The sequence below is a fragment of the Mixophyes fleayi genome, chromosome 2 (assembly GCF_038048845.1).
Source record: "Mixophyes fleayi isolate aMixFle1 chromosome 2, aMixFle1.hap1, whole genome shotgun sequence".
Lineage (NCBI taxonomy): Eukaryota > Metazoa > Chordata > Amphibia > Anura > Limnodynastidae > Mixophyes > Mixophyes fleayi.
In genome coordinates, this window is record NC_134403.1 from 74,682,386 (window position 1) to 74,694,751 (window position 12,366).

Here is a 12,366-nt window from a genome sequence, read left to right on the forward strand (position 1 = left end):
TTTACCCCTGTACAATGCTCAGATTTTTACATGGCTTCATTGGTAGCCGAGATCTAGCATTGGTCTATACTTCAAAAGGGACAGGTTTTCAACTATCAGAAGCACTGTATTAAAACATGAATGAGGCTTGAACAGCCAATACTTAGGGAGAAAAATGGACATGTTGTAAATAATTAAGGTAGTTATCCAAATGTGCTAATAGAATGTTTTTGCTTTTTCCACTTTCATTTTATCACACTTAATTCAGTTAACAACCTTGCTGTCATCATCCAGTATGTAGCTAATGTGCACCAAATGCAAAATTGTAGATAGTTTTTCTATGGACATCACACTGCACATTTAAAGGAAAATAAAACTTACTTGTTAACAGAGTATATCGTATATGTTCTTGTTGCCTTTTGTGCCATGTCATGTTTTATTGACTCTAATTATACAAACAAATGTATTATCTATTTGTGTTCTCTGGTTTTAGGGAGGCAGCCCGAGAATGTCGAAGAAAGAAGAAAGAGTATGTTAAATGCTTGGAAAACAGGGTTGCAGTGCTTGAAAATCAAAACAAAACATTAATTGAAGAGCTAAAGACTTTAAAAGACTTGTACTGTCATAAAACAGTTTAAACTTTTTTTTTTTTCGTTTTTTGTCAACTCTATATTTTAAATGAGTTTTTTTTTTCTTTTATACCAAAATTTTCTAAATTTTACGTGAGGCCACAGATGAAGCCCTTTTTTTACCTAGTCTTCACAAACTATTAGAATAATGAAACACAACTTGCCACCATATGTTAATTGTGTAAACATTTGATGAATGTTATTTCTAGGCAAAATAAAAATACATTAAAATGGCGGTGGTTCAGTAGAACAGTAATTTGAGTTGTGTGTTGCAGATAGGAATCACCTATGGTCTAACTCAGGCTTTGACCCTGGCTCTCTAACTAGTTGAAATACGTCTGAGCCAATCGCTGGCAGATCATGTTGGGACTTATAGTAAAACAGCTGGAGAGCCATGAGTAGACCAATGTCTGCTAGTAATAACACAATGCTTTAATGTTTTTAGATAACACAAAAATGGAACATAGTGGAACATATTGTCCTATGTAAGTTGTTAGGTTTTGTTTTTTTTGTTTGTTTTTTTTATTCCAGGTATATTTTTATGTAATTGTATGTACATACTTTACCTCGTTTCGTTACTCCCAATTTCAGGTTAAGGCTTACTTTGCTATAAAAAATAAAAGTATCACTTTTACAGTAAAATGTTTGCTCATTTCAGCAGGCAATATTGTAATTATGTTGTTTTGTAGTGTTTATTATATGAAATATCCATCATGGTTTTAAAGGGGAAGCTTTGACTTTTATTTCAGTAGCCTAATTCAATAGCCAGAACTTGCTCTTAATTCATCCAGTTTACTGAAGACTTGGTTAGGTTGAGTTGAGCAAAAGTTTTGAAATGTATTCTGATTTTGGGCTACTAGGTGTGATTTCTATAAATAAATGATGTGTGATTATTTACTTAATGTGTAATTGCTTATGTCAGTTGGTTCTACTCAAAGGTTCATTTGTGAAAAAGAAAAGTAAGTTTCAATGCAAGCTATAAGCCTGACATTTTATTGAACCAGTGGGTGTGAGAAGAAAGCAATAAATTGGAATTGGTCACTTTGAATCATATTTTCCAGAGTATATTTCAATCAGTTTTTCATTTTTACAACTTTACTTTTAGTAACTGGTTTGGCGAAAATGATCCAAGATGAAAATAAGTCATCTAATGTCAAATATTTTCAAAATATTTTCCTATGCTTTGCCATTGGTTTTTTTTTTGCTTTGTGTGTGGAGTTCTGAAAATACTTTTTTAAAAAAAAATAAAAATCTAAGGCACTTATGAATTAAAAAGTAAACTGTGTGCGCTGTATCTAAGGATATGCATTAGCACTTTAAAAATAAAAACAATATAATACAGCTAATGTGTTTTTTGTTTAGTCATATATTCCAGAAGTGACTGCTTTATTTGTGGCTGAGTTAATTCAAAATAAAAGCACACACAAATCTTCCCCATATGTTTAATTAACATTTCCAAATTACCATAATAATCAGTTTTACATAACATTCAGTAACCAGGTCATTGTTCCAAGTGCATTTATGAAGTATAACTTTATGGCAATAGCTTTGTTTGATCCTGATGTATCATAAATTCTGTCCTCAAAATAATCTGTGGCATTTGCTGTTCGTATACCAATCCAGTTTGCATAGTTTTCCATTAGTGTGTAGACTCCAGGGTAATGAGCTTTAGCACAATTATATCCAAAACTGGTTATACCTAACTGGTAGAATCTGTCTTTTTCTGGCATATAGCATACAAAGGGTCCTCCGCTATCTCCCTAGACATGACATTCATTAGAACCAATAATTAGTTGTGTACCTGAACATTTCAGCGATGTATTCAAGTTGAATGATGTCAGTATTAAAGGACATATAGGTTCAAAAGAAAACAAAAAATATTGGAAGGGACAACTTTCAGATTTACTGTATTTTATGTATAGTGATCCACATTTTGGAAAATCCCTTATCTGAAAAACTTTGTACCAAACATTTCTGATGATTGATTTGTATACATGTAGTCCTGCCATTAATCTGAGAATACTGAGGAAGCTTGGAAAGCAACACTTGCATATAAAAATCCCGATCTTGAGTGTATGTATGTAGGTAATATAATTCATATGAGTGCATTCACTTTAGTCAATAAAAGAACATAAAAATATCCACTAATATACAAAACAATTATATTATTGTTAAATAACAATAATAAAACAGAGCGGACAGGACTGTTGATGGCATCTGAGATTGAGTCTGAAGGGGTCCTTCGTACAATATGTAGTTCTCAACTCAGGAAAAAGTCAGCCCCCTAAGCAGTATAAGGGGTTTTACAGCTTGGATGAGACTATGGAAGATGTGTGTTATACAAGGACTAAAGTGCAAGCTTTCAGACAGGAATGAATTTAGAGGAGAGAGACTCAGAGGGCCTAATTCATTAAGGCACATTAATATCATGTTGTATATTGTGTAAAATCGTTCTGCGCATGCCCAGAAACAAACGATATGTCAGAGAACACAGGAACATCCGCTTCATCTTTGACTTAAATAAAATTAGTGAACAGTAAAAATGGGAGTGCCTTTAAAAATGATGCGTGTTGTGAAGGACCGTAAAGAGATTGCCACAGACTAGCATACACATTCTTGAGGACAATATATGCAGCCAGAGGATGCTTTGTTTTATTTTTAAAACTGAAACATTGAGATTTACTACAGCCTACAATTTCATGGGTGGAGCAGGTAGGGGGACTGAGCGTATGTGCGTAGTCCATGTATGTTTTTTTTTTTTTATTTCATGGAAATAAAAAAACTTTTAATGTTTTTGACATGACTATTAACGGGTGACAATCACTGATACGTTCAGGTTCTGTTCCACATGATAATAGAACTTCAGTAATATTTATAGATCAGTAATACACAGCATAAATGATGACGCATGTTTCGTTGTAAAGGAATTCTTCCAGGCAAATCACTGATTCCGTGCATTACATTTGACTTTACATTCCACATATGTATTGGACCATATCCTGCCGTGTATTGTCTGTTAGAGCAGAGTGTATCTAGACCTGTATTCATCAACAGACCTATGTTTACATCTGCTTCTTGTTGAATACGGATGTGTGCATGCCCGATTTATGTGCATTTTTTTTTTTTATTTAAAAAAACAAAACAACTTGCAATATGTAAGTTTTGCATGCCTCAATGAATCAGGCCCAGAATGTGATTCCCTAGGAAATTTTGAAGATTTCTCTATTGATGAAACTGGGGAGTTTAAACAGACGGCCATGATCCTTAATTTTAGAAAATGTGGAGATGGTGCTTAAGAGTGTATGTGTGTATAGATACACAAAAATCCATAGCTATGGATGAGGAACCAACTGCAGCAGATACCCATAAATCCCTTTTTAAAAATCACAATAAAAAAAGCAAAGTTTTTCTTATACATTAGGCAGTGAAAGAACTTATTCATAAGGAATGAGCGCCGGAAAACATAACTTAAACAGATTGTACTGTATGTATCCATCATCATCATATATATAGCGCCACTAATTACGCAGCGCTGTACTCTCTGTACAGCGCTGATGTGAGCGAGTTCTCTACTCACTCACATCAGTCCCTGCCCCATTGGGGCTTACAATCTAAATTCCCTAACACACACAGACAGACTAGGGTCAATTTGTTAGCAGCCAATTAACCTATCAGTATGTTTTTTGGGTTTTTTTGAGTGGGAGGAAACCCACGCAAACACGGGGAGAACATACAAACTCCTCACAGATAAGGCCATGATCGGGAATTGAACTCCTGACCCCAGTGCTGTAAGGCAGAAGTGCTAACCACTAAGCCACCATGCTGCCCAATAGGCGATGATGCACTTATAGCTAGTATGCCATCTAGAACTACTATCCCTATTGCAGATGGGGGTCTCCTAATGGATGCCATGGATAGCAAAATGGAGAATTGATTTAAGACAATGGTTCCCAAACTGTGCCCCTAGGCTCCCTGGGGTGCCTTGGAGATCTCACAGGGGTGTCTCGGCCAGGGCCAGTGGTAAGCAAAGCAGGGTACTACTTGGTAAATTGTTTTGTCTTAGGGGTGCCTTGAAAAAATTTTGGAGACCCTAAGGGTGCCTTGAACTGAAAAAGTTTGGGATCCACTGATTTAAGAAGCTTCATATTTCTGGAACCACTTTGTCTGAATGCCGCAACCTGAGAGCTGGGGACAGATGTCATACTAACCCCAGATTTCAGTCTGCTCTTGGAGACAAATTCAAAAGTCTTCTGGGTGTAAATCTAAGTGCTTCCTTGGCTTATCAGCACGTCAAAGAGATGAGAAGTTATAATTTAGGGAAGACCATAACACTATATTTGATTCAGAATATGCTTGTTACATCCAAATAGTCCATTCGGGCATTCAGACTTAAAGGGGGGTCAAATGGAAGATTCCACAATAACTATTGTCGGGAATCAGACCCCAATAACACTAGTAGGGGGCATAATTGCACAGTATGTAGAAATATGGATCCACTCTATCACAAATCAATAGGTATTGGACATTATAGGAAATGGTTACAAGATACAGTTACATCAGTGTCCCAGGGGACAACTTCTTTGACCAATAAAGGACTCCATCAACCCTAATAGAGTTTGTAGCCTTGCAAGACCTTAAAGACTTATGCAATTTCTCTCTTTACTACAGATCAACAAGGCACAGGGCTCTATTTCAGACTCCGCATGATTCAGAGAAAGGGTGATGTCAGAAAAGCAGGAGCCTATCAAAAGCCCCCAAGAAAACTCTCAGGTGGTGGCAATGGTGAAGACAAGAGGAGTACCACTGTTTCAGCCAGAATGGATAATACTCAAAGGGACTCCAGTGTTACAGGCTGGGAAGCCCTCCTTCAGGGACATATGGCACAAAGCAAGATTGTTTTGAGAAGGCAAGATTTATTGACAATTACATTAAGTTTATGCAACGAGTCAATATTTGCAGTGTTGACCCTTCTTTCTGGCCCACATACTAACTTATGGCCACCAATTCTTGCCTAATCAATGCTTGGAGTTTGTCAGAAATTGTGGGTTTTTGTGTGTCCACCTGCCTCTTGAGAATTGACCACAAGTTCTCAATGGGATTAAGGTCTGGAGAGTTTCCTGTCCATGGATCCAAAATTTTGTGTTTTGATCCCAGAGCCACTTAGTTATCACTTTTGCCTGCAAGTTGCTCCATCATGCTGGAAAAGGCATAGTTTGTCACCAAACTGTTCTTGGATGGTTTGGAGAAGTTGCTCTTGGGGGATGTTTTGGTGCCATTCTTTATTCATGGCTGTGTTCTTAGGCAAAATTGTGAGTGAGCCCACTCCCTTGGCTGAGAAGCAACCCTACACATGAATGGTCTCAGGATGCTTTACTGTTGGCATGACACAGGTCTGATGGTAGCGCTCACCTTTCCTTCTACGGACAAGCGTTTTTCCAGATGCCCCAAACAATCTAAAAGGGGATTCATTAGAGAAAATCACTTTACCCCAGTCCTCAGCAGTCCAATCCCTGTACCTTTTGCAGAATATTAGTCTGTTTCTGGAGAGAAGCGGCTCCTTTGCTGGCCTTCTTGACATCAGGCCATCCTCCAAAAATCTTTGCCTCACTGTGCGTACAGATGCACTCACACCTGCCTGCTGCCATTCCTGAGCAAGCTTTGCACTGGTGGTTCCCTGATCCCACAGCTGAATCAACTTAAGGAGACTGTCCTGGTGCTTGCTGGATGTTCTTGGGCATTCTTGGGAGTTTGACTAGGCAGTACACCTGTCAAACCTAACGCAGGTGTCCTAAGGCGAGCTCAGGGAAGACAGAAACCTCCCGTGGAGCAGAAGGTCACTTGTTAGACGTTCCCTTCTGCTCTTTTCTCGGTTTCACGGAAGGTTTCTGTCCCTGAGCTCGCCTTCTTCACAACTATTGAACCTCTCTCCTTGATGATCCAATAAATGGTTGATTTAGGTGTAATCTTACTAGCAGCAATATCGTTGCCTGTGAAGCCCTTTTTGTGCAAACCAATAATGACTGTACGTGTTTCCTTCTAAACAAGTAGGACCAGGGAATTGTACAGACATACAAGAGGAATGGACGTAAGGTGTTAAAGATCCTGAAGGCCCACTAAACACGGGCAATATTAATATCTTGGGCAAGAAAGACTCAGGCTTCGTCGACAGAGTTTTGCAAAGCAGCTGAATGGACATTTAATCCATACCATTATTATCTTCTCGCCCAATGACTCTCAGTTTGGAAGACACGCAGCCACTAAATAAATTCATGATTTTGCAACAAATGTGTCTAGTTTACTTTTTGTGTCTGTATTGCTGAGGTGTAACATCCCATTGCTGCCATACAGGATCAATGAGGATAAATGCAAATTATATTTATAGTTAATTATTTTCCATTGAAATACTCCATGGCAGCCCAGTGTCCACCCATGCTTGTTATGCTAATATTTTTCAGAGTGCTTGGGAAGTCACTCAAAGACATATGGGAAAAAGAGGAGTTTCCTTATATACTGGAGGTGGGCTGGGAGGAATTTTCTAACGTGTCTCTACCTAAACTGGAAATAAATTCTTCCCATTGGAGTATTTTGAGGGAAAGGAATTAATGTCAAGAAGAAAATTTACCCCTTAGAGTTTGACATCTGGGCATTCACAAAGTGCATTTAGTGGGAGGAGGTGAAGTACATTTGTGGCTTTTTTTTATTTTTATTTTTTAAAGCCACAAATCATAAAATAGGAAAAGCTAATATTAAAGCAAAATCCTCATGACCATTAATAAAAAATACACTAGATTAATAATTGTGGCATAATATAAGTTGCTTATTTTTTGGTGTTCTAAAAGACGTTCTCCTATCGTCACGAGCCGCGGTGGTACTCACAGCCGCGGCGGCTCGCTTCCTGTCCGCTCCAGAGTCCCGGTCGTCACCATGACGACCGGGACGTCATTTCCCCTCAACTCCCGACCATTGCCAAGGCAACGGCCGGACACCTCTTCAGCGCCGTGTCCCGGCAGCCGGGCGCGCACGTGCATGGGGGCAGGTAATTAGATTCAGCCTGTGGCTGAATTAGCAGGCATTAGCCTGCAAGTATGACTCCAGGGCTAAGCCCTGATTTGTGGTTTTAATATCTAGCAATTAGGCTGCAAGTGTGCTCTGTCTAGGGGGCAGGTTCTGATTGGCTGTTGGCTGTATTTAAGGCAATGAGGTCTGCTGCCTCATTGCCGGTTATAGCTTCTGTTTGCCAGTCTGCTGACCTGCTCTGTGCCTTGTTCCTGTGTCTTGGAAATTCTATTGACTACCCGTGTATGACCCCTTGCCTGGATTTGGACCCTGCCTGTGTCTCTCGTGACCTTGGCCTCTGGCTTGAATACCGACCACCCTGTCTGCTTGTGACCCCTGACCTCGGCTTGTTTATCGGATCTGCTATCTGCTGCCGGCCCTTGACCTCTGCTTGGACTCCACTCCGCTTGCCTGGGTTCTCCCCAGCCGGTACACACTTCACGACCTTCTGTCAGTCTGCAGCCCAGCCTGTCCCCACCATCAGGGGCTCCAGTGAACACCTGACTGGCAGAGTAGACTCCGGGTTGTGTTGTGCCGGCTGGAGGAGTTCCTAACACCTATGCAACTTTCCTAAAAGTTCAACTTGTAGAACGATAAACATGGGTAGGGAATACCCTCTGTTACACTAATGCAACTCAATGAGAAGTCCGTGAAAGCTACTCACAAAGCTTTCATATTCTGACTGGGTGAAAAAGGTCCAAATATCACACATCTCTTGATAAATCCATCAAGTAACTCACCATTTTGTGTCAATCACTGTGAACACTATTCAATCATCTTTTTTTCAGTTATCACAAATAAATATCTCTACCAGATAATGTCTCAATAATATAAGCAGCATGTTTAAAGCCTTATATAACATAGTACAGTTCAACATGTAAGATAAATATAGATAACCACGCACAAAGGCAATTTCCAGTTTACCTAGAAAACAGTTAATTTTCTGCTCTGAGTTAACTGTGTGTCTATGTATCACTATATACTATTCCCAGGCACACTATAGCAGATATGCTAGACTTGGGACTTACAGTTATATACACGGTACATATAATTTACTTCCAGCCACTAACACACAGAATCTTTGTGAGTGGTCTGGTATACGATGGTATGCCATACCACTTTATCTACTACTGCTTTGATTGTAAATCTATCAAATTCCATTCACTTACATTTTCCATACCACCACTTCTCAATTTCCACTTTGACCACTGTCTGCTATAAATTTACACATTAGGAATATGCACCAATATAAGCTTAGATGCACATGACACATTGCAGAGACAATTCTACTTATATCAGGAAAGATTGCATGCAGATGTTTATTCTTAATAACATAATTCTCAATAACAATCTTACACATATAATCTAATACAGTTTAGCATAGATGATACTGTACATCACGTTTCCATTATGCTGAATTCTTTGCTAGTTTTATAAATAATTCTCCTCATGTATATGTAAGCATATACATCCCAAGTTCCGTTACAATTCCCATGTTAATCTATTAATATCCTTGCCACAGATCCATAATCCTTACATTCATCACCCAAACAAGGACACTACCTGCACATATTGGAAAATGTATCCTTAAGACACAGAGAAAATAAATATATGTGCTATTTTCTGGAAAGATTTTCCAATGCTTCAGAAAAAACGGCTCCTGAAGCGGAAGACACATCTCCAGTCACCCATAAAGACTCTCTTTCTCATTGGAAATAAATAAGAGAGATACTTACAATAGTACTGGTGGAAGTCCAAAAGGCCATTCACAGACTAAAAACACAATTGTCCTCTAAAGCTGAAAGAACGGACCAAGTTGAAGGGAGCATGGAGGAGGATGTGTTCTACCAACAAGCAGTAGAAATGGGACAAGATATTGTCACTCTTCAGGCCGACACGGCATGATGAAAAAAAAAACTAAGGACCAAGAATTGGGATCCTGGAAAAGATTAAGCTCCCTACACTGAACTCCTATCTTAATAGACTTTTCTCCCAGTTGTCCCCAGATACTCCACAAGACCATCTTTTACTAAACTGCTCACTGAAAGGGATTTCAAGAGCAGTTTTAGCACTTTATCAAGAGATGTTGTGCTAGGGCTACACTATTTCACGGCATGGCAAAAGAAGCTACCCTTTGAGAATCCAGAAAATTATAAAAAAAAACTCTTACATTTGAGAATTGAGCACTCCAAATATTTGAAAATATCTCCCTTATAACCCTAACAAAAGTGAACAGTTTACTTCTATACAATAACAATACAATAATATCAAATATAGATTAGATTAACCATTAAAATAAATTCCTCATGGCCAAATCATTGAAGGAAGCCTGTATACTCCTTCCCAATCTGGGCCTTCTTTCTCAGGTCCTGATAATATATTACATTCTTACAAACTATTCGATCTTGGTGCGTCAAAGGATAGTTTTTTCTTTGCAAACCTACATCTGATGTCCTTTGTAGGATTGTCACGCCCACTTTGGGTTCTAAGTCCTCAGCTGGCATTTGCCGTCTACCCCTGTTTTTTGGTAGTAAACTAAGCCAAGCCTTACTGCTCTCCTTTCTATAATCTGCCTACTCTACAGACACAACTAACACAAACTTAATCTCAGTGGTGACATTCCAAAGGTCCTCTCTCTCTAATACCTATGGTTCTGAGATTATCTTCATGTAATGTTAAGGGGCTCCGGTTTACACCTGAAGCTGCTAAATTATGTACCCTGCATATGATGTGAGAGAAACAAAACGAGGAGTAGAAATATTGTTTGATAAATACATTACCTTTGAGCTCATAGATCTCCATAAAGATAAGGAAGACAGATACCCGATTCTCATAGGTAAACTGGTACATTGGTAAATATTTATTTATGCACCTAACCAAGACCAGCTAAATATATCTTTGTTAAGTATGGTGATGTTTTAATTCAAGTTAGAAAGGCAGAAGTTGTTGTAGCATGTGGCTTCAACACAATATTAAATTGTAACTTGGATAGAATTTCTCCTGCTTGACGCACAGGTCAGACTTTCAAAAATCCAAAGTGCCTTAAATTTCATCTCTTATACAGCACCAGGAAACTTAGAGAACTGGTGAATAAGACTAGGTACACTATACAACATTTGTTTCCTGATATGTTATCTATAATGATTTAAAAACGACTGATAAAAAAAACCAAGTCCCTATCAGCATGCCGATTCATTTGTACACACCATACACATTTTACAAAATTTACTTTCAGAGCTGTGCTCTTCATCTGTCATGACTCAATGGAGATCCTCAGCGTGAGTGCATACACACTGCAGAATTGGAACGACACTGTTCTATTACTGAAGCAGATTTTCAAGTCAGTTTGAAAATCTCGATCAACAATTTAATGTGCAGTACAAAATCTGTGACCCATTTCATCCCCAAGCTCCCCTATCGCCCATATATAGGATAATCTAGACTTCCCTCCTCATCTCTATCCTACCAATCTTAACCCATGGCTCTGAGTTAAGATTAGATTTGGAGCAGATCTCAAAGCATAGATATGTTGTACAGTCTTTCCCACCATAAAACAGATGGTCCCCTCACTGCAGCCTCAGCTTTTTGAGTATTTCCAAGATAAGACACTTTCTATCGCTTCCTCCATCAGATGCCCTACGTCACCAAACATCCTTTGAACAGATTTTTCTAAAATCCTACACGCAAAGGAACGATATACTCTATATGCAACATCTTTATAGATACATCATATGCTTTTCAAGGACGTTATGAAAAGGCATCAAGGTCCACCCTTTTAAAGAAGATTGCTGGGAGGTGGTAAGATTTTTAATAGTATATAGCTCAATTGTTGCCCTGATTAAACTGCATATAAACTATATAATAGATGGTGCTTTTACAAAGAAAAGTTATCTTAGAAGTAAAGGATGGCTAGCTCTGCATGCTAGAAGAACTGGGTCCACAGGCATATGATTTAGAAAGATGATGGAGTTGTCTATGAATTAAACCCTTTTAGGACAAAAGTACACAATAACCTTAATGCAATGCTTCAGGCACCTGTTCCTAAAGACCCCTGGATTTTTCTTCTAGTCTATCCACCCAATGATCTGAGCAATAACTCCAAACTACTAACCTCCCACCTTTTGGCTGCAGCAACATGTCTGATTGCTAAAAAACTGGAAACCCTTCTTCTGTTTTGGCTCTTAATTAAAACATTGCCTGGCACATCACATGCATGGAAAAGATTATTATATACAGGATAAAGAAAACAAATTTAGATTAGTCTGAACCTATTATTTTAGGGAAGGTTGTGACCCTTAATAAGACCTGAAACTTTTATACAAATTAAATGACCTCTCAGGACCTTAGATTCTACAATCATAAAATTTGTTGTTCTAACTTTTTATATGACTAAGGGTTACATTTTTATCTTTACAATTATGAATCTATGGTTAGATAGGACGCAATTATAGTTACAAAGCAAATCTTATCGTTTGAGTTTATAAATGAACTAAAAATCTCTTTAAACGATGGAACAATGTCGGACAAACTCTGAAGTGGGTATGCACTCACGACCAGTAGTGTAGAGAGATCTAAATAGAGTTTAGAGTGTCATGATCTTTTCAGACAGTGATTATGACAGATGAAAAGCACAGATCTGAGGGTAAATTGTGTAAAACGTATATAGTGTGTACACATGAATGGCATGCTGATCGAGACTTTC

At 38.4% G+C, this 12,366-nt stretch overlaps 2 protein-coding genes across 2 annotated transcripts in view; one reads left to right on the forward strand and one right to left on the reverse strand.

Annotated features, from left to right (window-relative positions):
* The window catches only part of ATF1 (activating transcription factor 1), a 42,640-nt gene extending 40,686 nt beyond the window's left edge, over positions 1-1,954 (forward strand). The window contains exon 8 of the mRNA XM_075199292.1: positions 473-1,954. Within this exon, the coding sequence (XP_075055393.1) occupies positions 473-617 (145 nt within the window). The 3' untranslated portion in view covers positions 618-1,954. The remainder of the gene's footprint in view (positions 1-472) is intronic.
* Positions 1,955-2,036: 82 nt separating this feature from the next.
* The window catches only part of TMPRSS12 (transmembrane serine protease 12), a 43,563-nt gene continuing 33,233 nt past the window's right edge, over positions 2,037-12,366 (reverse strand). Inside the window, exon 5 of the mRNA XM_075199291.1 lies at positions 2,037-2,368. Coding sequence (XP_075055392.1) covers positions 2,087-2,368 — 282 coding nt within the window. The 3' untranslated portion in view covers positions 2,037-2,086. The remainder of the gene's footprint in view (positions 2,369-12,366) is intronic.